Raw genomic sequence first — 26,259 nt, forward strand, 5'->3', positions numbered from 1 at the left:
GCTAATGACAAATAGGCGGTGTGTTGGTTGGGGCTTTTTCTCAGTGACTCTTTGGTTGTTTTTGTTTTGTTTTAATGGAACTAAGGCGCTCATAAAAATCAAAATTCTGATTGCAAGTGTCATGAGCAAGGAGGTGAAAAATCCCGCAGCTCCTTTTCTGGCCTCCGCACTTCCAGCAGTCCCCCCCAGGAGACACCTGAAGCAATAATGAAGCTTGCACTGCCACATCAGCCTTACTCTGCACTGCTCTTGTTTCACTGCAGCGCCCACCCAGCCTCAACACTGACAAGGATGTGGAAAAAATGTATACAGAAATGGAAGTGGCGTGAGGATAGGGGGAGGCTGCACACCCACAACATCACATAGAAGAGAAATGAACTTCTGGGCCTGGGCTGGGCCTTCTCCTGCTGGGGTGGTCTCCTTAAGCCTCATCCCAGGGCCGTGTCCCCCAGCCAGTGCTCCTCCAGCCTGGCCACCAGTGCACTTGACCACAGCCAGCCTGCTGCATCCTTAAATGTACAAGATAGGGAAAATCAAACTTGTTTTGTACCGTGACCCAAAGGGTTGTCAGTGTCATCTGAGCCTATGCAGCTTTCATTCATTTAAGAGATAACATACATTATGCTTGCTATATGTGAAGTCTACAGATAAGCTTAGTCTGCTCTTCCTTATTGTGCCTATAGAGGGAGTCAGGGCTTCTGTTTTGGAAAGGAGCATTAAGTTGACCTGCCAAATAACTCAGAAACAGGCCCAACAGTTCTGCCAAACAGCGTTCCCTTTCCAAAACGCACTCGCTTTCATTCTTAGTAACAATTATCTTAGTCCTCAAATATTTTCAATCAGGCTACAACAGGGTAGTCACAGGTAGCAATACACATATCCAAGATACTGCTGCTGGGAAGAACCGAGGTAGATTCTCACAGGGAAAAAAATAAAAAGATTCCCACAGAAAAATGTATCCATTTAGACATTCACTTAAACACTGCACTTTTGTACTTTGTTACCAAAAGAACTGACAACAAACTGGTTGGCAGTCACACATGTTACTACACTTAAGCATGCCAAGCAAACTTGTTACAAGTGTTTGATTACAGTGATACTGCAAGATACTTGAGAATTATTCTCAAATACCATTAAAATATCAAACTACTACCTCTGCACTTGGCTTGTATGCTTTACTCCTTCACCTATTTAGTTCTCTGTGTTTCCTTGTATATGCTATTTTATAGACTGTCTAAGCAGGCATTACCCATACAAACAAAAACAGTAATAGGGTTGGGTATTTCAACATCTATTTCAGTATCTACAAGTCTGGATATCTACATCCATAGTTTACACATAGGTCTGCCTACACAGGGCCATTCAATGCAATTTGAGCAATGGTGAAAAGTTCAACATCCAGCTCAGATGTTTAATGAGCATAATGATATTGTGGCTTTATATTCCACTAAATGGTCATCTAGCACTTGACTACACTTAGTTGAATTAATTCTCATTATTTATTATGTGTTCTTTTACGTGACCAAGTCATCCACTGGTCAGACTTCCCAAGAGCTATTTGAAATGCATGACACATTCTGCACAGACGCAGCTGTCCAGACACGTAGTAGAGGCACTTTTGTGGGAAATACCACTTAATTGTGGCTGATGCTGCTGAATTAGTCACACTTCCTTACTGTCTGTAGATGAGACATTGTAGTAGAAGCCTAGTTTTTCCATCTCAAGACAACACATTTCACAAAATGAATTTACAGAAAGAATTGCAGTAATGAAGTGACTCAGACAGCTAATCAAATTCTGAACTTTATTCATTTACATGCAATGCCCATTCCAACCAGCAAGACACAAAACTGGATTTTCTGTGATCAAGATTTTGCTCAAAATGCCCAATATTAAGTTATAAATTAGTACAGAATCTATACCACTAAAGGTATGGAGAAGGTATCAGAGTAGTTGAAAGTCAGTAAGCACAGACACATCTTTTATGAACACAGGAATCTTTTGAAGATGTCTCTGTAACCTTGTTGAGCTAGTTAAAATTTTATGCTAAATGTAAAATTAAAAAACCTCATTGCAGAAACATTTTAAGCACAAATTCATAATAAATTCCACTCACACGAAGGCAGATTGTACCTGTTGATTCTTTACAATGAGCTTCACTAAAAGCTTTCTACTTCTTCAAATCTTTCCTGCACATTCACTTCCTTCAGATGGCAGAACAAGACTCTGAAGCTCATGTCAACATAATTCCTTAGCCAAAAGACAAGAGTCGTAATTGTACTTTATATGAAAAAAAAATAAAAATAAAAAGATCCCCTGGCATAATTACAAGACATATATACATATAAAAATAAAATCTCACATTTTTACAGAGAGGAATGAGTCAAACAGTTCTTAAAATTGTTTTCTCCTGCAGAAAATTTCTGACAAGAAACATTTAATTTTATTATTACAGACTTCTAAAAACCCTGCATATTTAGTGTTGCATGCCTTCATTTCCCACTTTTCTTTAAAAACTGATTTTTCTAATTTAATCAGTTCTGGTACAAATGGCTAAATATTCCTGAGTCCATTCGTAGATCACTTGCTGGAGACCTGCATAAAATCAAACAAAATCACTGCCAAGTCAAAACTGCCTGATGGCTCCTCTTACCTTCAGAGTGTGATTTTGTAGCAGAGAAATAAAAGTCTTTCCATGTGTCTACCACACGGCAGCTGAAACCAGGGGAACACCCTGGTTTGCCATTGCTGTAAAAATAAGACCCAAGAAACAGAGACCAAGATAATAGCAGTTCTGTAGAAATGCATCAGGAGCAGCCATCCTGGTAAGGTAACTTACAACACGTTCAAATTTATGATTCATACCAAACTCTGCACAACGATTTTTATGTAAACAGGTAGTGCTGAAGCTCTGTTTGGTAGTTGATCACAGTGATAAAATACATCAGGTGTTAAAGCCTTGCTTACTTTATGAGTAATTGGCTGTTCCATTCGCTGTACCTTAGGTACTCCTAATTTCGCTCGGGTTTCCTGTGCTTGCTGTGTCTTGTGATCTATCAGCTGGGGACACAGAGTGTCTATTTTTAGCAGTGACCTGTAGAACAGCATACACAAGGAAAGACGCAAGAGCTATTGAGCAAGGCTCTAACATGAATGAATAAACATCTCCCTCTGACTGGCTATCCTTGCTGGAAAAGTCTCTTGTTATTTCCATTCCCTCCGTTTTTTACAGAAGAAAGGTACAGCTTTGCTAATTAAAGGCTTGCAAAGCTTAAATGGAGTTTTCAATCCACAGACCCATAGATTGTGTTTAGTCTGCCAGAACTAATTCAGCAAGTTCCTCAGGAAGCCTGTTTCTTCCTATCACACACACTTTTTAAACTACATCACGCAATCTGCTTCTGGAATTTTATGTTGATATTTCTATCAACATTGTCATTATTACCTGCAAGGCTAAACTGAAATTATTAAAATGTCCAATGCTGTACAAGCCTAGTAAGCAGTAATAGACACATTCTGCCTTAACAACCCCTTATCACGTCACCTAGTGTGTTTATCAGTACAGGGTCACAAACCTTGTGATCCTCTTCTGGATCAAAAGTGAGCTACTAACCATAAAACCCAACTCAACTGATCCAATTCCAAAGGGCAAAATTTCTCAATAACTGGGCATAAGGACTAAGTTTCTTTCTGTTTGTATCTGTGCTTGCTAAGATTTTCATATAGTTAAGAAGCAAAGCTTTTGGCAATTACTATCATAGTCACGCAATTTTCTTTTATGGGTAAACGGATGGCACAAACGATGAGGGCCATCAGAAGATTCATCACATCTGAAATTACTATCAATATACAAACTGGTGTATTGGTGCTTTACTATGGCACATGAAAAAAAAAAAAAAAAAAAAAATTTTCTTGGCAGCTCCTCCAGGAACCAGTATCTAAAGAATTGAGGCAATACTTAAACAATCCAACAATCCCACTTGGTAGATGTGAAAGGAATATGCTATACCAGGGATCTTCTCTTAAGAACACTGCATGTCTGTTGCAACCTTTAACTTAAAGATGACAAATTCAAAGACAGCAAAACATAGAAAGAAATTTCCCCCAAAAGCTTGCAATCAATCAATGTAATTTTTATATTCAATTCCTTTATATCTGATATAAAGCATCATAACACAAAACTATTTAAAATACAATAGAATTGTGAAACAGTTTCAAGTGTTGGGGCAAATTTCAAAATACGTTTTATTACTTACTGCATCTCAAAGTGATGCACTTTCAGAAATGGGAAACTTTGCTATCCCACCATGATAGGAAAGTAGTTCCTGTAAACCCTGCTGTATCAAAGTGTGAAGGTCTCTTCTGAGGTCTTAAGTGAAAGGTTGACTGAATTTCCTCCTACAGTTTTGTTTTCTGTTTGTATAGCATTTTGGATGGTCATCAAAATATAAATATTAACCTGCATTTGTATACTGTTTTTCTATTTTCAGATCCTATCTTTGCATTGACATGAAGCAAAAATAACTGGAGATATTTTGAGTCACTTTTCCATGAATGTATTGAGAAACATGGCAAATATGCTGTTTTGTACAGTATATCTATATATATACCCATAGTTTTCTTCTGGATCTGACCATAAACTGCCTGCATCATTGAACAACAGCAGTGTTTTTGTTTTTTTGTTTTTTTTTTTTTTTTTTTTGTTGTTGTTGTTGTTGTTTTTTTTATTTTTTTTTTTAAAAAAAAAAAAAGCCAGAAACACCACGAAATCACTCTTTAGAATTTCATTTCCATACAATTAAATTTGAAAGCACTGATAATATCAATTACAGAGAAAGGGTATGTATTTTCTTGTTTCTTCAAATCTATGTAGCAGGCCAGGCACTTTAGAAAACAGAGGCTCTGAAAAAACATCCTACTTTTCTACTCATCACCATATTTACCTTTTACTTAGTAATCATAACACTGACACAACAAAAACTGGATTGGCAAGCCATAGTAATTTACTGTTTGCAAATAAACTGTATCCAAAACGAAGAAGGAAACATCATTTTAAAAGTCCAGCAAATTAGAATTACTAAGACTGAAATTTTAAGGCACCGACTGATGATTACTGATGACTCCTTAAAAAAACACTGCTGATCTGTAATAAGAAGTATATAGGTTTATGATTTTAACGCTACACTGTTTTCTTGTCATTCTGAGTTATATGGTAATACATCTGAAATCTACCAAGTTGCCTTCTGAAAATCTCCCATCTGGTGACCGAAATCAGAAATCTGGAACTTAAGGTATTGCAAAGATGACAAACATTCTTGTTCCTTAAGCTTCTAGAATTATTAAATTATGCAGTCTGTAACACAGAGGGTGTTAAACGCGTGTATTGTGGAATACAGATCTAGACAGAGTTCTACACTGGTGTCAGGGAAGCCCTTTTTTTCCAAAGCACCACTAAGATATTTTAAAGTAGAACACAATGTCCAAAACCCTCACAACTAGCAGTCATTTACAACGACGTGCACAAGACTTAGTAATGGCTCTTATTTTCCTTTTATTTTAATAAACATTTTTTAGACACTTAATTTGATAACTGGATAATAAATTACATACTTCAAACTCTGGTGAAACAAATTTCAGTGCAAATTTCAAATGCAAACTGAATTAATCTGCAAATCAAACAACTATGTCAGACTTCCTCAGGTCATTCCTGACAGAACCTCCAACACCATCTTTTTCCTTCATTCCACCACCACACCTTATAAAAACTACTGGAGTACTGAAGGGGATTGTGAAATTAGGACACTGCTTTTTGGTGGAACACTGTTCTGCGCTAAGAAAAAAAACAGCTCAGAGTTTATCCATATCATAGAGTTAATTTTCCTAGTACCATACCTAGTAGCTGGTATGGTACTGTGTTTAGGATTTAGGATGAGAATTTAGTTGATACCATGCTGATGTTTTAATTATTGCAGAGCAGTTCTTACACTAACCCAAGTACATTTCAGCTTCTCACACTATCCTGCCAGCAGGCAGGCTGGGCTTGCAGCAGGAGCTGGGAAGGGACAGAACAGGACAGCTGACCCAAACTGGTCAAAGGGGTATTCCATACCATCTGACATTATGCTGAGCAATTATACGGGGTGGCTAGCTGGGGTGGGTTGGACCATATGCCAGGAACAGGTTGGGCATTGGTCAGTGGGTGGTGAGCAACTGCATTGTGCATCACTTGTTTTGTGCACACTATTATTACTAGTACTATTACCATTACTATTTTCCTTTCTTTTCTGTCCTGATAAACTGTCTTTATCTCAACCCACAAGCTTTCACTTTTTTTCCTATTCTCTTCCCCATCCCACTGAGGAGGGGGCAAGGGTGAGCAAACAGCTGTGTGGTGGCTAGCTGGCTGGATTAAACCACATCTCAATATAAATAAGTAGTTTGAACTTTTAAGAGAATACAACAGCAAAAGTACAGAAATCTTACAAAGTCAATAGTGAAAATATCACTTGCAAACTGTGGAACAGTCAGGGAGGTTGGTGACCAAAATCACTGAAAAAAGACCTTGCTTTGTTATCAAATGTGAAAATAATACAAAGTATTATATAAGGAAAGGAGCATGAGAAGTACAGGCTTTGTTATAAAGCTTAACAAAAACACATGAGAAGTCTTTATGCACAATTTAAATTTTCAGTGAAACTTTGCCTTGTTTTCCTACAAAAGGTGTAAACCTGCAACAGCAGAAACTACCGAGTGCATGGCATCAGTGAACCAAAGCCATTGACCTAGTTCAGTTTCACTCCATTGTATTCTGTCATGTTCACCAATATTCTTCACTTTTTCCATCAATACCAAAACCACTTCTGTAATAACAGCTATTTTACTCTTCATTTCACATCTGTGATGGAGTAAAACATGCTGCTTACACTTAAGACTTAATGGCAAAGTTCCTGTTAGCATTCCATCTCCTCATTTCAAGTCCCCAGTTACACAATATTCCATACATTTACAGACTCCTACTGTTACCTTGGAAGTCTCTGCATTGGCTCAGTAAATGCTATTGGACAACAACATAATAAAAATAAAACCTAGTGAGCAATTTTCCTTTTTCAAGTTAATGTTCAAAAATGTTACTAGCAATGCAGTTAAGGAAGATTATGTAGATAGTGGTCATCTTGTATTTTATGCATTGAATAGTTTCCCTGGTATGTGATAACTTGCTGCAGTAAGATGAAGTTATTTTATTCAAGAAAAAAATCAGGCCAGGCAACTTTAAATTCTTTTTTCAATGTAGATAAGACAGTTGCCGTCCACTGGAATTGAAGAGAAGGAATTGCTTCTGTTAATGCAAGTCTGCCATTCATGGTCGATTTACAATGTAAGTTACCTGAGCTAAGATATCTGAACAGAAAGAAAACCTCAAATCTTCAAGATCCACACCAGAAGGGCAATGCTGCTCTGAAACAGAATGCAAATTAAATCTCAGCTTTTCCAGTAATTTCACCATAACACCATGAAAAAGACAGTTTAAACACACAGCTAACAGCGCAGTGGTGGCTAACAATGAACTGAGGCTGCTTCAAGTCAATTTTTCTTCTGCAGCAGGAACTGCAGGAGGAATACAGAGATGAATGTTTGTCACATATATATACCTCCAAATGTGCTTACGAAATAAGATCCTCCGACTGCATCGTTTCAGTTGCCAATGTTTTCCAAATCCTGAAGAGAGCATCCTGAAAAAGTATTTTATTCACTCAGCCTCCCAGGGGAGACAACGTAAGAAACACAGAACTTGCCAACAGTATCAGACAACAGAACAGTTTCATGTTAAGTCAACAAGGGGAATGAGAAACAGGTTGGAGTATGGAGGACTACGACTGAAAAGACAATTTTAATAGCATCTCTCTTTAAAATAAGGTTTTATATACACATCATACACATTGAACAATTTTATGTTGCAAGGGTTACAGGTAAGATGATTCTTTTTCACAGCTGTTTATAAAAACACTGAATGTTCTGGTGACTTGAATTTCAGACCTAAAATAAGATAAAGCTCATCCGTATATAGGTGTTTACATATGGTAAACTACAACAGAACACCCAGTGTTTTGTCATTTAAAATTTTCAAAAGAAAAAACTGATTTTTTTCCCCCAACCACAGATATAACAGTCTATTTAAACAAAATATTCAGTTGATGTTTTATTATGCTGTCATTACCTTGCCTTCCATAAACCCACCACTCTTTATTTATTAATATCTTAGCCTGCAAGGTTTATATATCAGATGATACAACAGATTCAGTGGTTGTACAGACCTGTGTATTTTGGGAATCTGAAAGAACTTTCAAAGCACTGAGCACTAAAATACAAACCACACAAATCATTATTTGGTCTGTTATTTTTTCAAACATTGTAAATATACAGCAGTGTAATAAGAAGTTCAGTTTAGGTGGCACATCCAAAAGCAGCAGGTCACTATCATGCTCCTGGGGAAGATGCAGATTTTATCCAGTCGGGATCCAATTGTAACCAAGTAACTGTAAATCCCAGTTCCATGCTGTATAGAAGAGCTCTAGTTTCTTGCCAAGTTTATTTTCCTATTTGGACCGGAAGTCATCTCCCTAACAATACTTCGATTTTATTTAAATCACTTCTTATCACAGTAATCTTCCAGAAGCAAAGATGATCTTCTAAAAGACAGCAGCTTTCAATTTATAAGTTTATGTTCCTTATACTTTCCAAGACCTCATCGTGGAACCAACTTTCAGTAAACACACTACAGTTTTGCAAAGCCTCAAAAAGACGCTTGTAGTCTTCTGGGTACAAATTACCTGTTTCAACATCTGTTGGAATTTCTAGTGCTTTCAGTAATTGGCCACTATTGTCCAAGCTCCATGAACTGAAACAAACAAACAAACAAATCATAATGGAGCATTTCTCCCTGTGAAGAAACAGTATCTGAAGGTCAATTTCATCCTTTCACAGCTTCCGCAAGTTAACAACTTCTCCCTATGACACAAGTTATTTTCAATCATACTACAAACAGAAAAACTTCTACTAAGAAGCCATGCAAATACCAAATAATGCCCCCAGCACACACACACAGAATATCAAACCACCTAACCCACCCCATTAGAGGGTTAGCTCCCTCAGTTCCCTCCCCCAGCTGCACAGCAATAGACATTCCTGTCCTAGACAATAGACAAACCCCTACTCCAGCTGTCAGCAACCGACATTACTGCATAAAAGGGGGTTGCTCTTCAGTTCCTCGGGAATTAAAGCCAAGGGCACCTTCAGGAGGATGACTGAGTACAGCATGAGGTAGCATGGTTTAAACCTCCCAGGTATTTTCTTCTATATATAAACAGATCTATAAACTGTCTCCACATTCACATCACTGCTATGAAAACTGGGCCTTTTATAAATGTGCATACGCATTAACTATTTCCCAGACAAGAAAAGGGGATATAAATATACAAAAGATGCACATTAGATGCCTTCAAGGTTAGCTCCACTTCCTGGCTAAAAGATCGAGTGAAGACTAGATAAACCACTGAGCTTTAAGAAAGAAATCCATTAAGGCTCTCTGCACGGGATTCTTTTTGTGTGTGTCCCATCTCCTTACATCCCCCCCACCTCCTCTCTGGAAATTAGCATCCATTAACCCCTATCAATAAATGAGAAATATGTTAATTATTTTCATCAACAACTTGAAGCCAATACTTCAGAGAGTACAAACACTTCACATTTATGGGAACAGAAATCTAGTGATCGTACTGCCAAGTGAGTAGCTCCAATGTCATATCAAAGGAATAAATAATTAAAGAGAGCTGCGTAATTGGTAAATAAGTCCGAAGTCTAATTTTTGAATGCAGTAACAGAAAGCCACGTGAGGACATCCCCACTCAACCTTCAATAACCTTCAGCTATTTTCATTAGCACTGCTTTGATGTTTCTTATAATCCAAAACTCTTCTGCAGCTTTTTAATTTTTATATCTGCAAAGACTCAGTGACTTTATTGTTATGTCTAAACTGAGTAAAAATTTCTTGCAGGTACACAAGCTCACCTCCATTAGGTGTGCAGTAAATGTCTGTAATTCCAAAGTTTACGTACTTGCCTACCTTCCTGCCAAACCTCAACTTTTTATCCTGTATGAATGAAGTCCAGGTACCCAAAATATTGTACTTGCGCCAAAAAAATGAAGTCTTCTTTTCTACACATAGGTAACTCAAAAAGATGCTGAATTTCATCTAAAATATATACTGCTCTGAGAAAGTATTTGAGCATTTTCCCTATATTTCTTTAGGAAACGTATAAAAACTTGAAACACTTCCATACTTACTTTAATCTATCAGTAAGTCTAGATTTGCGTTTAGCAAGACACTGCTTCACCATGAAAATGAAGGTAGCTGAATTTGTGGGCTTCAAGCCTTCTGAAAATAGATCTCGCTGGGGAGTCAGTCGTACCAAACATAAATGGTCATTTGGCAGCCACTGCAAGAAAAACAAAATAAGTCATTGAAAATTAGTCATTTTTAAGACACTGCCTGTCTTTTTCTAAGAGAAAGCATTTCAACTGGGCCAGCAGTAACACTTCTTAGAGTTTTAGAAGGTAAAAAGATAATGACATTGGAAGCGGAAGCTATAAAATTTTGTTATGTAACTAAGATAGCTTTACCTTTTTTTTTTTAAACAGGAAAGGAAATAGGAAATCAAGCAGATACACTATGACATAATTTTTATTTTTTAAGATTGTGTTTTCTTAGTTGAAATAGACAATACAGGCTTTGAGATCCACACTTTCAACACTTAACTAGCACACAGAATATGCATTGGACATGTGAACAACCACTTTGATCCACTTTGATCAAAACCAGCAGCATACTGACTATGTTGTCAACCATGGTAACAGTCTTTGTATTCAAGCAGGTAGATGTGACCCTGACATTAATTTTAAATAAGATTTTACCTGTTCACATGTCCTCATGATATTTATTTACTGTATTTTTTTCTCATCATATAGACACTAGTTTATCTCAGTTTCTAAGATTGCAGCAATCCTTCACCCTCTTCACCTCCTACATGCTGCCCATGAGTTTTAATTAGAACATTTAAAAAAATGTACTATTCACAGCCAAAAGATACATGTGTGAACACTGTTATAAAGTTATTTTTAATCTTTAATTAAAGGGGCTTAGCTGCATCTCTGAAAGAAGAAAATGATCTTACCATGCTCTTTGAAACTGCCAGTCCCTTGTTTTTCAAATTAGTTACAAAGGATGACCAGGGCTCCTATGAGAAGAAGCAAACATTACAGAAATGAAGTGCTTTGTTAGAATTTAGAAAAACATTTACCATCAATCCTATCAAATTCAAAGCATACTCCATTCTAAACTTTGTTTTAAAACCATGTAAATACATTAGAAATATATATATATATGTCGTGGTTCCGCTCGAGTGGGCAGCCGAGCTCCACCACAGCCGCTCTCTCACTCCCCCTCCTCAAAGAGGAATGGGGAGAAAATATGTGAAAAGGGCTCAAGGATTGAGATAAGGACGAGAAAATCACGCAATAATTATTGTAACGGGCAAAACAGACTCGGCATAAGGAGATAGTAAGATTTATTGCCTACAACTAACAAGCGAGAGAAGTGAGAAAACAAAGGAAAAAAAAAAACCAAAAGCACCTTCCCCCCCCATCCACCCTTTTCCACCTCCTCCCCCCGAGCGGCGCAGGGGAACGGGGAATGGGGGTTATGGTCAGTCTACAGCACTTCTTCTCTGCCGCTCCTTCTCGGTCACTCTCGTCCCCTGTGCTGTGGGGTCCCACCCACGGGATACAGTCCTTGATGAACTGATCCGGCGTGGGCTTCCCACAGGCAGCAGCTCTTCCAGAACTGCCCCAGATATGGGTCCGTACCACGGGGTCCATCCCTCAGGAGAAAACTGCTCCAACCTGGCTCCCCTACGGGCAGCAGCTCCTGCCAGATCACCTGCTCCTGCGTGGGCTCCTCTCCACGGGCTACAGGTCCGGCCCGGAATCTGCTCCGGCAGGGGTCTTCCACAGGCGGCAGCCTCCGTCGGTGCAGGGCCACCTGCTCCACCGTGGTCTCCTCCACGGGCTGCAGCGTGGAACCCTGCTCCACCGTGGTACTCCATGGGCTGCAGGGGGACATCCTGCTTCACCATGGTCCTCACCACAGGCCGCAGGGGACTTCTGCTCCGGCGCCTGGAGCACCTCTCCCCCTCCTTCTACACTGACCTTGGTGCAAGGCTGTTCTCCCACTCCCTTGACTCTCCCGGCTGCTGTGCGGCGCAGCGTTTTTTCCCTGTCTTAAATATGCTCTCACAGAGGCGCAAAACAACATCGCTTATTGGCTCGGATCTGGAAAACAATGGGGCCCTTCCCAAACATGGGGCAGCTTCTAGATCTTTCTCACAGAAACCACCCCTATGGCTCCCTGCTACCAAAACCTTGCCACGTAAACCCACTACAATATATATATAAAAAATTCAAGTAATATACACACAAAGGCAAGACTGAAAATGCTATTTAGCCATGCTCCTGACAAAGTATCTGAGTAGCACTGCTAAAATTATTTATAATCAAATAGCTTTTGCATATATTACCATGCATAACTGGGACTGCTCATTGGTTTCAAATTGAAAATTTGAACCAAAGCTAAAAACTGGAAAGAAACACCTGACCATAAGACCTGCTGTACTGAGTCTGAATAGAAGTCTCACAAGCCCAACAACTTGACTCCAGAAGCAGCTACAAGCAGATGCAGTGCAGGCAGTGCATGACCAGGCCATGCCTATATAATTGTTCCTTGAGCATCATCGTATTCTTCAACCTCATAATATTTAGAAATGTCCTCTCTATACCTCATGTTACAAGCCATTTGGAGGACAACAGATAATGAAACTTACGATTTTAGATCAGCATAGCATTTAAACTATGAAAGAAGCTCCTAGAAAAAATAGGGCACAAACAAACAAAATCTTAAAAGAGTAAAGCAAGTGGAAGCTAATGAACAATTTCAAAAAACTTTTTAAAACTAAACAGTAGCGCATTTGACAAGATGATTCTTGACTAGCATGAGAAGTAGGGTTGCTTTGCAAGTAGAAGCACCAAAACTGAAAAAGTGTTTCTACTGAAAATTGCTCAGGCAGGTGAAAGCACACGATGCCAAAACACAGAGGACAAAAAGAGCAGACTCTGACAGACTGGAAGAGCAGCCTATATCTCACACAACACCTAGCAAGACAGAAAAGACTTGTCCATATCCAAAAGTTTTCAGTAGTGCTCCACTAATGTCAACATCAAATTACCTTCCAATTTGATTACAATACAAAACCAGTACAAACCCTTTTGTATATGCACGTTTATAGCATGAGACCGTGTCATTTGGTACAACAAACTTACCATATGCAGTAGCTGAATTTCACATCCTACTTGGCAAAGCACAGAAAGTGCTTGATAAGCCCTCGATTCCCCAGGCTTTGCTGTTAATACCTAACAAAATGGCAAAGCAGAAACATCACTGTTGAAAAAAACACGACTGCTTCTTTATCTAAGAAAATCCTTATAAACTTAACAGGTGGTAAGAAATTCATAGTTAAGTCTGAAATTCCAAGACTAAGTTACATTACACCCCCAGTTTCTGTGATTTTAGTATGCTTGTTAGAAAATGCAATTAGAAGACATTATGGCAATCTAAGTATTGTTTTGCAGCAATCATTTGGATAACTGAACTGCGTAGGAATTTTCGGCTTACACTTTCAGGCCCCTTTTAAGGCAGAGAGGAGTTTCACATGGAAGAGAAAGAGTGATCACATTTTGTTTTAAAACTAACGTGGGCAGAGTTCATAGCCCGAGTTCTTCCCCACTAATAAGAGAATATTCCCAGTACAACACACAGAGTAAGCCAACCATCTCCCTGAACATTAAGCACCTTCCAGTCATCCTCCTGATGTTACAATATTACACATTAGTGCAAGAAAACAAAACAAAAAAAAAAGAAACCCCCCCACAGTTATGTGCAAACAGGGCAAAGAAGTCACAAAATGAAGATTTTACTTATCATAGATTTAGGAATCAACAGTGCCCACTAAAAAAGAGTCCCAATTACTTTTACTTCGGTACACAATACTCATTTAAGAGGATTCACAATAAACACAGAAACGTTAATTAAAAATTACACTGACTGCACTAAAATGACTATGCTGCCCTCTCTTTGTTCAAATGTCTAGCCAGTAAAAATGTAACAAGCATACATTCCAGTGGTATCCAGCCTATCATTTTGCAAGAGAACATACTTAGACTTTAATTTTTTCCAGTAGGGTGACAGAACACAGCTTGTGTTGGCGCACCTGGAAGTCTTTCCTTACCTTGAGTAACTCAAGGTTAGTGCCTTTACGAATCTCAGTTCAAAAAAAAAAAAAAAAAAAAAAAAAAAGGAAGGTAGCCTTGAACTAGAAGTACAATTCTAAAAGTTTGAGACAGCACAAATTAGGATCATGTAATCCAGAAAGCTACTCTGCCCCTCAGCATACAGAACTTTAATAAAAAGGTGTGTACTTTACTCATACTTTGTCTCAATTTTTTTCAGAACTGCACGCAAAGCTTGCTCAAGTGGAGAAGTGCATAAAACCGAGCATGCTATTTAGCAACCGAATATTCTTCAAGAGAACTCGTCAATTCCCTCTTCACTGTCCCGCAATTAGGAACCAATTTTGTTGCAAAAGCATGTTACAGAATTTAAGCACCTCAGAAGTTATAAGATTTTAAAATTCTGTCAAAAAAAAAAAAAAAATCACTAGCAAAAAGACTAACTCCACAATATAACTGTTTGGGTGTACTGTGAAGCACTACTTATTCTCTACTACCTTCAAAATCTCTTGCACATACCTTGTACTCTTTTTCACTTATAAAGATGTTGAGCTCTACTCTTCCATATCTGAATATGGAACTGCATTCATACAGGATAAAAAGTAGCCTCCAAAGTGTGTTCCTTTCCTTTTTTTGTGGCAAGATTCCAAAAACTTTCACAGGTACATCTGTTTCAATAGTGTGCAAAAGTAACTTTAAAATTTTGCAATATGTACTGGAAAATCTCATTAATGCTAACATCTAGTTTACAAACAAATAAAAAAAAAAGTCAGCTCATTTTATTCAAGAATGAATAAAATTCAAGCTTTATTCAAAGCTAAGCCTTGTTTGCATTAGACTAAGCCTTTATTACAATAAGCAAACAGCTGAGATTTCATATTGCCATTTTTTGGAGCTATTACCAAAGATTTTTCCAAACCGCCCATGCAGCCTTCAAATGTGTTTGTAACGTGTGCAATCTCATACGCGTACCTGCTCTCCAAGGAACTGCTGCTACACCCATGGCTTCAAAAAGCTTGTCAGAACACACAGCAGGCGGTTTCACTGTTCCAGTGACCAAAGGATCCAGTCTGAAGAAGTCACCATAAATCACCTTTAATTGTCCATCCAGGCTGTTCTCTAAGGACTGAACCAAATTAAGTTTCAGTTGAAGAATGCAGTAAACTGCCTTACAAAACACTCAACCAAGACATGAAGTTGTTCAAGCACTAGAAAAAGTCAGATTTCAGAATTGGGTCTTATAACTGACAGGAAAAATAACTTCCTTTATTATGCAAGGCATTTCTGTGCTGCTTGGCTGGAGCTTTAAACCCCTCCCCATACTAGTAGTATGTTCTGCAGTGTTTTGAAAAAAATAAAAAAATATATATTTAACTGAGCAAATCACTACATTTAGTAATTTCCAACTGAAATTCTTCATATACACAGCAAATGAGAAACTTAGGCACAAAACATGCCTTTTATGCACATTTCGAAAGAGGTTAGAGTCTTAAGCTCCTAATCTCTGCTTTACTGTAACACCTTCCTTCCGTGCAGATTCTAAGCCTCTGTCTGACAACCTCTGAAAGCACACAATATTAAGGTGAACACAAGAATTAACACCTGTCGGTCTTCATATTGCCAGCCAGGCACAAGACAATAGATTAACTAATACCATGAGACAATAAGAATAACCAAGAGAATCTTTACAGGTTTTTGGAAGCTACACGTGGACTTCCTGCCTAAACATACACAATTACAATGATTCTGCTTAATACTAGCCTCAAAAATTTATATATGAAACTATGAACTTGAATTTGCACATACTCAAGATGTCAAATTAATTGGTAATAAAATAGTCAGACTGTTGCTGACTGTTCAGCGTAAAACCAAACAATGCTTACTATTATTAAGCATTATTTCAGATGTTGTAAGTAACAATGACTGGCTAATTCCTTTTTGATCCCACAGTTAATTATGTATTTCATAATTATTGTCTCATTTCCCTCATAATTAAATTTTAGAAACATGCTACCAAACCAAAAGCGTACCTGTAAGTTTGGAAGGAAAGCTGAGTGACTTTCTAGAGCTACCACTCTAACACCTGCATTGAGTAGAGTCCGCGTCAAGATTCCAGGCCCTGTAAAGGAGGGGGGGGGGGGGGGAATACATATTTTTAAAACCACTTTCCCTTGAGTGATTTTTCCAGCGCAACAGTTGGGGTATAGCACTTCCATTCAGGAGGTAACTCATGTCACTTATTTCAAAACAACGGTTTGAAAACAAATTTACACAGTGTCCCTTTGATTAGTGAGTGAATTGCACTAAGCACAGTGTTACAGTTTCATGCAGAGGACCATTAGATTTATCTCAAATACCTTCCCTGCTTCTTCTTCTGCCAAATGAAACAGACTTTTGAACCTTACATTACCCACATTACCCCTGTGGGTAGCACACCCTCCATGGAGAGTGGCATACAAACATTAAGCAATTACGAGCGGCAGCTGTCTAAAGGGCCCGCAATCCCTCGGCCTGCCGTTAGTGGCAGCGACCAAGTCCGCCTCCAAACCCCAGCGCCCCTCACCGCCGGCGGCCCCGCCGACCCCGCAAGGTCACGGCGCGGCGGGGCGGGGCGGGCCGGGAGCCTTCTTACCGGGGCCGCACTCCAGCACGACGGGCTGGGGGCCGCGCGCAGCCCAGAGGCAGCGCTGCACGGTGCGGGCCAGCCGCGGGCAGGCGATGAAGCGGCGGAGCGGCCCGCCCGCCCGCCGGGCCTCCTGCACCAGCCGCTCCGCCTCCGCCGCCTCCGGCACCCGCAGCCCGGGGCTCGGCCACCGCCCCGCGACCCCCCGGCCCGGCGGCGGCCGCGGGCAGCCCAGCAGCGGCCGCGGGCAGCCCAGCAGCGGCCGCAGCCCCGCCGCCAGGAGCCGGCCGCAGCCCGGCGGGGCCCGCGCCGGCCGCATGGCGCCGCGCCGCTGCCCAGCGCCGGCCGCGCCGTCTCCTTAGCAACGGCCGGCGTCACTTCCGCCTCGGCACGGCGCCTCTCTAGCGCTCTTCCGCCCTGGCGGCGGCGGGGCTGGAGGTCCCTCTCTATGGTGCCAGCCCCGCAGCGGCGCCCGGCGCACCGAGCCCCCCCCCCCCCCCCCCGCGTCCACCCCGGTACCCGCCGCGTCCCCGCGCCGTGCCCGCGCCATGCCCGCACCTCCCCGCGCCTCCCCGCTGCCCTCGGCGGGTGCCTGAGCCGCGACGGAGCCCAGGTGAGTGCCGGGGCTCGCTCCCGGCGGCAGGAGCAGGAGCAGGAGGCGTCCTCCTGCTGCTCCCCGCCGGCACCGGGCGCTGCCCCTGCCCCCGGTACCGCCGCGGCGCCCCCATAGCGGGGCTGGCAGGGAGCCGGGCTCCCCCTCGCTGCCCCGTGCCGTAGGGGAGGTGGGCAGGGTGCTGGGGTAGAGCTCGGTCCGTTTTTAAGCCGGACTTCGCGTTTTTAATAGCTTTTTTTTTTTTTTTTTTCTTCCCTTCTCTCGCTAATTAGGCTGTTAATTCGGTAATTTGTAGGTCTCTCGGCACATCAAAAGGAGCTCGGTTTTCCTAGGTGAGGTGTTGGGTAATGCCCTAATTCAGCATCCCGTACTGAAGTCCGTGCTGTGGCCACAGACATCTTAGGCACAGTCACTATATCACCGCCTTGTATTCCATAAACTGTAAGGATAAGCAAAGAATTTTAGAAAATGTTGTTCTAAGAGGAGGTCTTGTTGCACTCTACAGCTGCCTGAAAGGAGCTTGCAGTGAGGAGAGGGTCGGTCCCTTTTATCTCAAGTGATGAGACACAAGGAAAGGGTCTCAAGTTGTGCCAGGGAAAGTTTAGGTTGGATATCAGGAAGAATGTCTTCACCAAAAAGGTGGCCAAGCATCAGAACAAGCTGCCCAGGGAGGTGGTGGAGTGGCCATCCCTGGAGGTATTTAAGAGAGGAGTGGATGCGGTGCTTAGGGACATGGCTTGGTGACAGAACTTGGTAGTGTTGGGTGAGGGCTGGGCTTGATGATCCTGAAGGTCTTCCCCAGCCTGGATGATTCTGTGATTCTCAAGCTTTCAGGATTTTAGGGTCATCACTGCATGGGCTGTTCAGAGTAACTGAGATTATTCTCAAGAACGTTTGCTAAGTAAGACCCAGAGCTGTGCCCTGACACTCTTCATACACTAGAAATGATGTGTGTTTTTTATTTGCATTTTCATATTATATTTTTTAACTTCAGCATAGGACTTGCCTACATTGAACTTTAGATCTATATAGATCTATCTATTTATAGGATACATTTATGACTCTCTAATTTATTTATTTTTCTTTCCCCCTAATGAAGGAGCCTACCCTATATTCATATACCGAATTTTGCACGCGTAAGGGACTACCTGACTACCTCTTTCTGACCTGGTTGTTATCCGTGTTGAAACCTTAGGAAAATGGTAAGATTTGTATGTTTTTCATTTAGAAATTACAATGCAGAAAATTGTTTAATCCAGTAATGTATATCCCAGGGATGTTTGAACAGTCAACTTGGGGCTATTTATAAGCTAACAGCTGATCACATGGCATATATTTTCTAATCCAGCTATTATCACAAACAAATATTTGAACTTACAGTCTTACCTTGTATAGGCATGTCTTTGCAATTTAAGTTCCTTGTTGGGTGCTCTGAAGTTGTTGTTTCCTTCTCATTACTGTTTTTTGAAACAGAGAAGAAATCAGAAGGATTCTAGCCTGTGCTTAAACCGAAAGAGCTCATTGCTTGTATGGGTTAAGAAGATCAATAAAGGGATGCTTTTCTTCTCAACATTTCTAAATATCTTTTGCATTTACTTTTCATTTTGTTCCGTGTAAAGCTTATTTTTTAAATTAATTTTGAAGAGTTAGTCTTGTAGTATTACAAGATAACAGGAAATAACAGGAAATTTTAACAAGCATTTCTGAAGGGGAAAATTGTCATAGTATATACATCTTGATCTCCATTTTTGAAACTGTACGCCCATACTTCATTTTCTGTACAAATTCAATAGAATTTCTGTCTTGCACATAAACGAAAGGTACGCGAATAGAAATTTTCAAGATCTTAATTTTTCTTGTCTTGGTGGTGATACTTGTCATTAGATGCTCCTCTTTGGCTCAGAATACAGATCAAGTTTGCTAGTATTGTTTTAGAAACTCTTTATCTTTGTGTTTTATTCACCATATCGTATTTGCATTTCCAATTGCATCATTGGAAAATTTGATCTTAAAATCTACTGTCAATGTTGATTGTTCCTTACTTAAATTATGCATATATTGAAAAGCTCACCTGTTACCAAACAGTGCCTCTGGTGCTAATTTTAAAGAAAGGCCTGCAATAGAACTGATGTTCAGAAAATAAGGTGGAAGAATCCCTTAAATACGTTATCTTCAATAGTATGAAAAGGAAGTAACTTGCTGTATGGTTGAATTGACAGAAGCCATTCTGTGCCTTGCTGAGATGCAGAATGTCACAGAGTCACTGTTTGCACTTGAGTTTTATTCAGTGTATTTCATTAATCTTGTTGTAATACTATGGATGGTGACCAAGGAGAAGAGCTATAAGAGATTTCCTCAAAAGCTCTGTAAGTGTTTACACTCAGAAGGTGGCAAAATATGATCAAAAGTTTGGAAGTATTCCTGTAAGAAGATTTTTTTTTTTAAATCATTGAGTAGCCTCATTGTTTTGTCCTATTCCCCTGTTACACTGTCCCTCTGTTGCAAGCCCACATAAGCACACAATAGAAGTCCCAAGGGCTAAAGTAGCTTTTAATCCTGTGCCACAATCTGATTTGAGATGCAGAGTAGTTACAACCCTGTGGTTGTATCAGAAATCTTCCTGCTAAATGAAAATCATTCTTTATAATGAGGTCAGTAAATTGCATTTAGACCCATTGTGCTCTATAAACCTTGACTTATTTCTATTTTATGTGTAATCTGTTGATGGTGAAAAACAGCTAGGCTCTTGGATTTGGGGGATTTGTTGTTTTGTTTTGTTTTTTTTTTGGTGTTTGGCTAAACTATTAGTAGTAAGGAAAGCAGTAGTCCAAGGTTCCTTGGAAGCCTGCCTGCTCCATATGACAGTGTAGCTTCCAGCCTAGTATTAGCAACACTTAAAACCTTATTAATAGGAAATTATTGTCTTTTAAAAATGCCCTAGATCAAATGTGCAGATCACTGGAGAGCGCCAGTTAAGTGAAGCTATTAAGTGCTGTGTTCTTTGAGGTCATTTCTGAGCACTAGGTGTATGCTCATGTATGTGACCATAAGCTTATTTGAAAAAACTTTGTTAAGCCACTCTTCCTTTGCATTCTTTTCTGCTGTAATAACATTCTATTTAATACTAAACTGTTTTCATACCAGGTGCAGTTTGACTTTCCAGCCTGTCAAACAGCGCAGCAAAGTTCACAGCTAACAACAGAGCCATTCAGCACAAAAATAAACGTTTAAAATGAGCTGATGGCTTGAATTCTGGCCCTGCAGATGTTAATAGCAGTGTCCCCATCTTATTTTGCCTTATAATGAACACTAAGCAGCAATATTTTTTAACATTTTCAGAGGAGAAGCAAGGGTTCTGTGGTGTGAAGACTGTTGCATAAGCTGTGTATTGTAAAGCGTTTTGGCAGGGGTACAACCTTCTCACTCTGTGCTATATCTGTCTGTGTATACAGCGAAACTCAGTCCCTAGGGCTATCAATCTGGCATCTTTCAGCAGCAGTAAAAGTACTGCAAATATTTTTTTGTGCGCATGCAAAAAAGTGCTATTAAAACCTTTGTAGACAGCAGTAAAACATTCCAATAAGCGTGTCTTCTGTTTACTTCTCTCAGAATTCCTCTTCATTGAATTTTGATACATACACATCAGCACATTCTGCACACTCTCAGATTCACTCACCCCTGTTTGTGTGTGTATGTGTATGTTTTCGTAAGTCTATTTTGAATACTCCGGCAATGCAGTCTTGCTCAAGGGTTTTTCATGTTAACATCTTTTTCATTCTTTTTCTAAACTTATTTATCTTCTTATTGTTTAACTGTGATGTCTTTGAAAATACATTGCTGACTTACAAGGGGAGTGTAGAGGATGAATGGTGTTATTGTCAAGTATTTCTGTATACAAACTTTGGTGGGTTACACGTTTGATTTTGTTAGGAATAGAGTTGCCTAGGAACATGAAGTTTTTTTCTGTGGTTGTTCCAATAAGCTGTGCCCTCTCTCCAAACTGGATGGCTAATGTGTAACCTTGCAATCTGAGTTTTAACACTGCTTTTCTCTGTCTGTGGATTAGGTTTTATGGTTTGTCTGTGTGTGTTTTGTTTTGTTTTGTTTTTTTAAATATTATACTACTGGGCAAATAAATAGAGATTAATTCAAAATAACTTTGGGATTATAAATAAGTAAATGAATAATCTGGATATTTATCTTTGCAATATCAGCATCTGTTAGGAAGATTTTTAAGCTCACTTGAGGAATATGTCATTGAAACAATGTTGAAATTGGTAATGTACCTTTTGGGGGTTCTGTCCTACTGACTGAAACACAGAATTTTAGAATCATATGCTCCCAGTCTTAAAATGAGAGCATGGTGGTCTATTATTTTAGACCAACATTAATAAGTAAGGGCATCACAGTTCTGGTGTTTGTTTGTTAATTGTGTTTCAGTCACTTACATCAAAATAAACGTATTGGAGGACACCTGTCCTGCAACTTACAAGTTTGTAAGTTGTTCAGTAATATTTTGCCATCTCTTTTCATTTGTGTATTTATAAAAGAAAGTGACATTCACATTGTAAAGCTTACACATTTGATCCCAGCAAGATTTTATTACTGCTGGCATATAAAATTACCCTTACTCCATTGTTGTGGCGGTTGCTAAGTTTCATATCTGGATTTCTGTTTTCTCAAGAGTGACTATTAAAAATCTTTTAGTGCTGAAACGTGACATCATTAGTACAAGGATGAAATAGCAATCACACAATGCCTCTGTCGATTGTAACTCTCTTCCTGTCATGTTACCATATAAACTATCTGGGTTTGGTTTTTAAATGAAATGAGTTTTTGTCTTCTTACAGTACTGACGCTATGTTTTATTAATATTTGTGTCATTTGTGACTTTCTAATGGAAATACATGTGTGTTTTTTTTTTTTTTAATGGAAACTGCTACTTAAAACAGTCTTGATAACTAGTATTTTCTGAAAAAGTGATTTAAAACAAATTTCTGACTGTTGACATATTGATATATTACAAACTTGCATCCAAATTGTAATAGAAAAGTTGAAAGCTGTGTGTTTCAGAAAACCTCTCCAAGATCTATTAATCAAAAGCATGTGCAAATTATTAGAGATGGCTCATATAGCCAGCATCTATTTACACAATTAGAGCTGAATTGAGTTAACTTAATAACTTCCCCTTGGAAAGGGGAGGACCCAAGCAGCCATCAAGGCTAAATTCATCACTGAGCTAGGTGGTTGCAGCTTCATTAATTTCAATCAAGTTACACCAGCAAGTGATTTTGGGGGGCTATGATTTGTTTAACATATGCTTCAAGTTAATACGTGGTCAAGTTCTCATGTGTGCATTTAAGGGCAAGAAATTTGAGTGTTAAATGTGTGTTTTGTATCTCTTTACCATACTTATGCCCTTTACTAAAATACCTACTTTACAATCTTTTTAAATGTATTAATCTTTGCTATACCCCTGTGAAATAAATCAGTAATTTCCAGTTCAGAAATGCATTAAAGAGAATGTAGGAGTGTGACCAGCTCATGTGAGAGGTTCGGAGCAAAGAAAGGGTTCAATCTCACTCGCTCCTATCTGATGCTGAACTATGCGGCAGCTGAACCATCCTTCCTCTCTCAAATAGAAAACAGACTGATGCAACAGTTTGTTAGAGCTGCTGGGTGTTCTTAGCTTCTAATGACGAGAGTTATTGAAGATCTTACAATTAGCTCTGATCTTAATTAGCCTTCAGTTGGGCCTGCAGGTTTGATAACAAAGAAGCCACAAGCACGTAACACTCGCAGACAAGACTTGTTTCACAGATTTTATGGACAAGTTTTCCATTCTGTTTGTGGTTGTTTTTGGCCTTGATGTGATTTAGGACCTAATTAAATATTTTAACCATGCCAATTATCTTGATGTTGATCAGGGCTATAAAACTTGCTTATTCCTCAGGTGAAAATTATGGAATTTAACTTCAGCATGAAATTCAACTCACAAAAGGTCTTGAACACTTTGCTTCCTGAGATGGGCAATTTTTAGGTAATAACCCAGTTCTTCTTGCAGCTCTATTTTGAAGGACTGTATTCTGTATTCTGTCATTTCTGCCTTTTTGTGTATGTTTAAAGTTGTTACCTGAGAAAGTGGGACAGTTAGATCTCCGTGTGATTTTTTTTTTTTTTTGGCTACCTTTTCTGAGGTGTTACGGTGTAGCAGCTTTCTCAGGTCCTGGTAAAGCAAAGATTTAGGTAAGAGCAAGTTGAGTTGGTCAGTTCTCAGAAAGTTAGATTGTGGTTTTGTTTGATTTTCACCAAAAAAAAAAAAAAAAAAGTACCCATCCACCCATCCTAGAAAGATCTTAGGATAACTCTTAGTTGGCCTTTTGCTAGGTAACCAAAACTTCTTGTTCAGAACTGTTTGATAGAAAACGCTGGTTGGTGCTTGTTATGCAGGTATGTGTGAGGCTCTCTGTGTTTGTGTTTGCTTCTTTTTCGGCTAGTACTGTATTTATAACGAGTTTTTCTCATAGATGAGAAAGATACACGAACTTGCCTAGTGGGAAGTTTAATTTTTTTAAGCTTGGTAATCAAATCTGTGCACATATTCGGAAGTGTAACAGCAATCTGGGAGTTGTTCAACTAGAAGGAGAATACAAAAATGAAAAAAGGCAAATTACTTCTGCTCATAAGGCTTCAAAGGAGATCAATTTATCCTAAGGCAGGAGCAGTTACATATAGGTTTCTTCTGACCAGTGTTTTACCAGGTGCTGCAGTGATGAGGGTTCTCCATCCTCCTACCACAGTCTGTTCACCACCTTACGTCCCCTACCTGAGATATGTTTGGGTATTTTGCTGCAGAGAAGCTAAAAAAATTAACCCATCAAATGATGAGGTCCCATTTTGTTCTCATACCATTCAGCGTACACAAGCGTGAAGTTTGTCCTAGCTTGGAACCTGAAACTTTTCAGAGACCTACAAGGCTGATCACTGCATTTTGAGTGCTGAACGAGAGCTTGTTTGTATGAAATTTTCATCTAAACTGTCGTATGTTCTAATAACAGATATTATTTGTTCCCAGACAAACCTCTTGTGTTTGGCTGGTGTCTGAACCATGTTTTTATAGTAATGGTAAATGTGGAAGAGTAGATTATGCCTGGCAGCGTATGTTTATCATTGTTTACGAAAGCTGTGAATAAGCAGAATGATTGGGGAGCTTCGCAGTTGAAAATAGCATGTGGAACTTCCTCTCAAAACCTCACCATTCCTGCTGTTTATAAATGTAAGAGATCGTCATGCTGCTAAATGCCACTGTCACTTGAGAAATACCACTTCAGTGTCGGAAAGTGCCAAATCACCAAGCTGTTCATGCTCAGATGTTTTGTAAATTCAGTGTAATTAGATAAACCACTCCTGCTTCTGTATCTCTTGGAGGTACCAGACTTAACGTGTCTGAAGAGAGAGACCTCCTGAACCATGTGTCTGACGTGGAAGCAGAAAACATGTAGGAAGATTTATTTTTTTTTTCGTCTAGTACATTATTTCAAAGCAGGACGCTGGGCAAACTGAACAGGCAGAAGGACGTTAATGAGATTCTCTCGTAGTGAGGCTGTCCAGTAATGGGATTGTACATAAGACTGCCTTGTGAAGCAATAAACTGCTACCGAGTCCGTGCTCACAGCATGGCAGGTTTTTTCTGCAGGGACGTCAGGCTGGGAAACAGAAGTGTGTCCGGATTTGTTCCCCTCCTTTAGGACAGCAGGATTCTTACCATTATGTGTTGCACATAAAACAAGTGCAGAGCAGGATTCTGCTAGCTGGAAGTGGTCTGGCTTTATGAGACGATTACAGCTGAATGAAATGCCTACCCTCGTTGTCTGCTGTCTCTTTCCATCTGCAGCAAATCGTGTGATGGTCAAGTACATTTCTAGCATCTGATACATCCCCTGTTATTCTTGGCTGTGATGAAATGAGGACACTCTGAAGCCATCTGGTGATAATATTCCACATTTCTTCAGGGATGTCTTGGGTTCCAGATCAATGGAAAAAGCCAGCAGTAGTAGAGAAATTGCTCTTGCACTTTCTCAAAAGAACTAGTTACTCTGTTGTCTAGAGTTTTTCCATCATTGCACCTTCATTTTGGAAGTAAATGTAATTGTTCGTTAAATAAGACCAATGATCTTTCTCTTATGCAGAAATTAAGTTGCAATAATAACAATTTGCAGTGCACATTTTCATTTTGAAAGGCAGTTATAGTTTTCACATTGCTTTGTATTTATTTAAAAATATGAAATGAGATACTGATATTTAAATGTCCTGTAATGTATCTTCACTCTGGCTATCAGAAAGATCATCAGATTTGTTTTTTCTTCAAAGAAATATGCAGGTAAGGTTTTGTCATTCTTCAAATTATCCAGTTTCAGCTCTTTTCTTTTTTTCTTTTTCTATCTAGCAACAAAAGCCACAACTCCCTAATATGTGTATAATATGTATTGTTTAAAAAAAAAATCCTGTTTCCTCTTAACAGTATCAGCACTTTTTTTTTCTAGGACTAGTTGTCCTAGATGATGTTTATATTAAAAATACTAAATATATATAAAAGGGGCAAAAGTCACACAACATTTTAAAAAAAAAA

At 39.4% G+C, this 26,259-nt stretch overlaps 2 protein-coding genes across 2 annotated transcripts in view; one reads left to right on the forward strand and one right to left on the reverse strand.

Annotated features, from left to right (window-relative positions):
- Window positions 1-7,886: 7,886 nt before the first annotated feature.
- Window positions 7,887-17,336, reverse strand: TFB2M (transcription factor B2, mitochondrial; the record flags this gene model as incomplete). The annotated part of the gene is made up of 8 exons (XM_082757194.1): window positions 7,887-8,896; window positions 10,342-10,493; window positions 11,229-11,291; window positions 13,429-13,518; window positions 14,914-15,062; window positions 15,367-15,520; window positions 16,425-16,513; window positions 17,027-17,336. 8 exons carry the CDS (start codon window positions 17,334-17,336, stop codon window positions 8,710-8,712), a joined length of 1,194 nt encoding a protein of 397 aa, XP_082613320.1. The 3' UTR covers window positions 7,887-8,709.
- Window positions 17,337-17,486: 150 nt separating this feature from the next.
- Window positions 17,487-26,259, forward strand: part of CNST (consortin, connexin sorting protein) — a 57,452-nt gene continuing 48,679 nt past the window's right edge. Inside the window, exons 1-2 of the mRNA XM_082756770.1 lie at window positions 17,487-17,630; window positions 18,730-18,832. The gene's annotated coding sequence lies outside the window, so the exon portion shown is untranslated. The remainder of the gene's footprint in view (window positions 17,631-18,729; window positions 18,833-26,259) is intronic.

This window comes from Aythya marila (assembly GCF_965140915.1).
Source record: "Aythya marila genome assembly, chromosome: 3".
NCBI classification, from domain to species: domain Eukaryota; kingdom Metazoa; phylum Chordata; class Aves; order Anseriformes; family Anatidae; genus Aythya; species Aythya marila.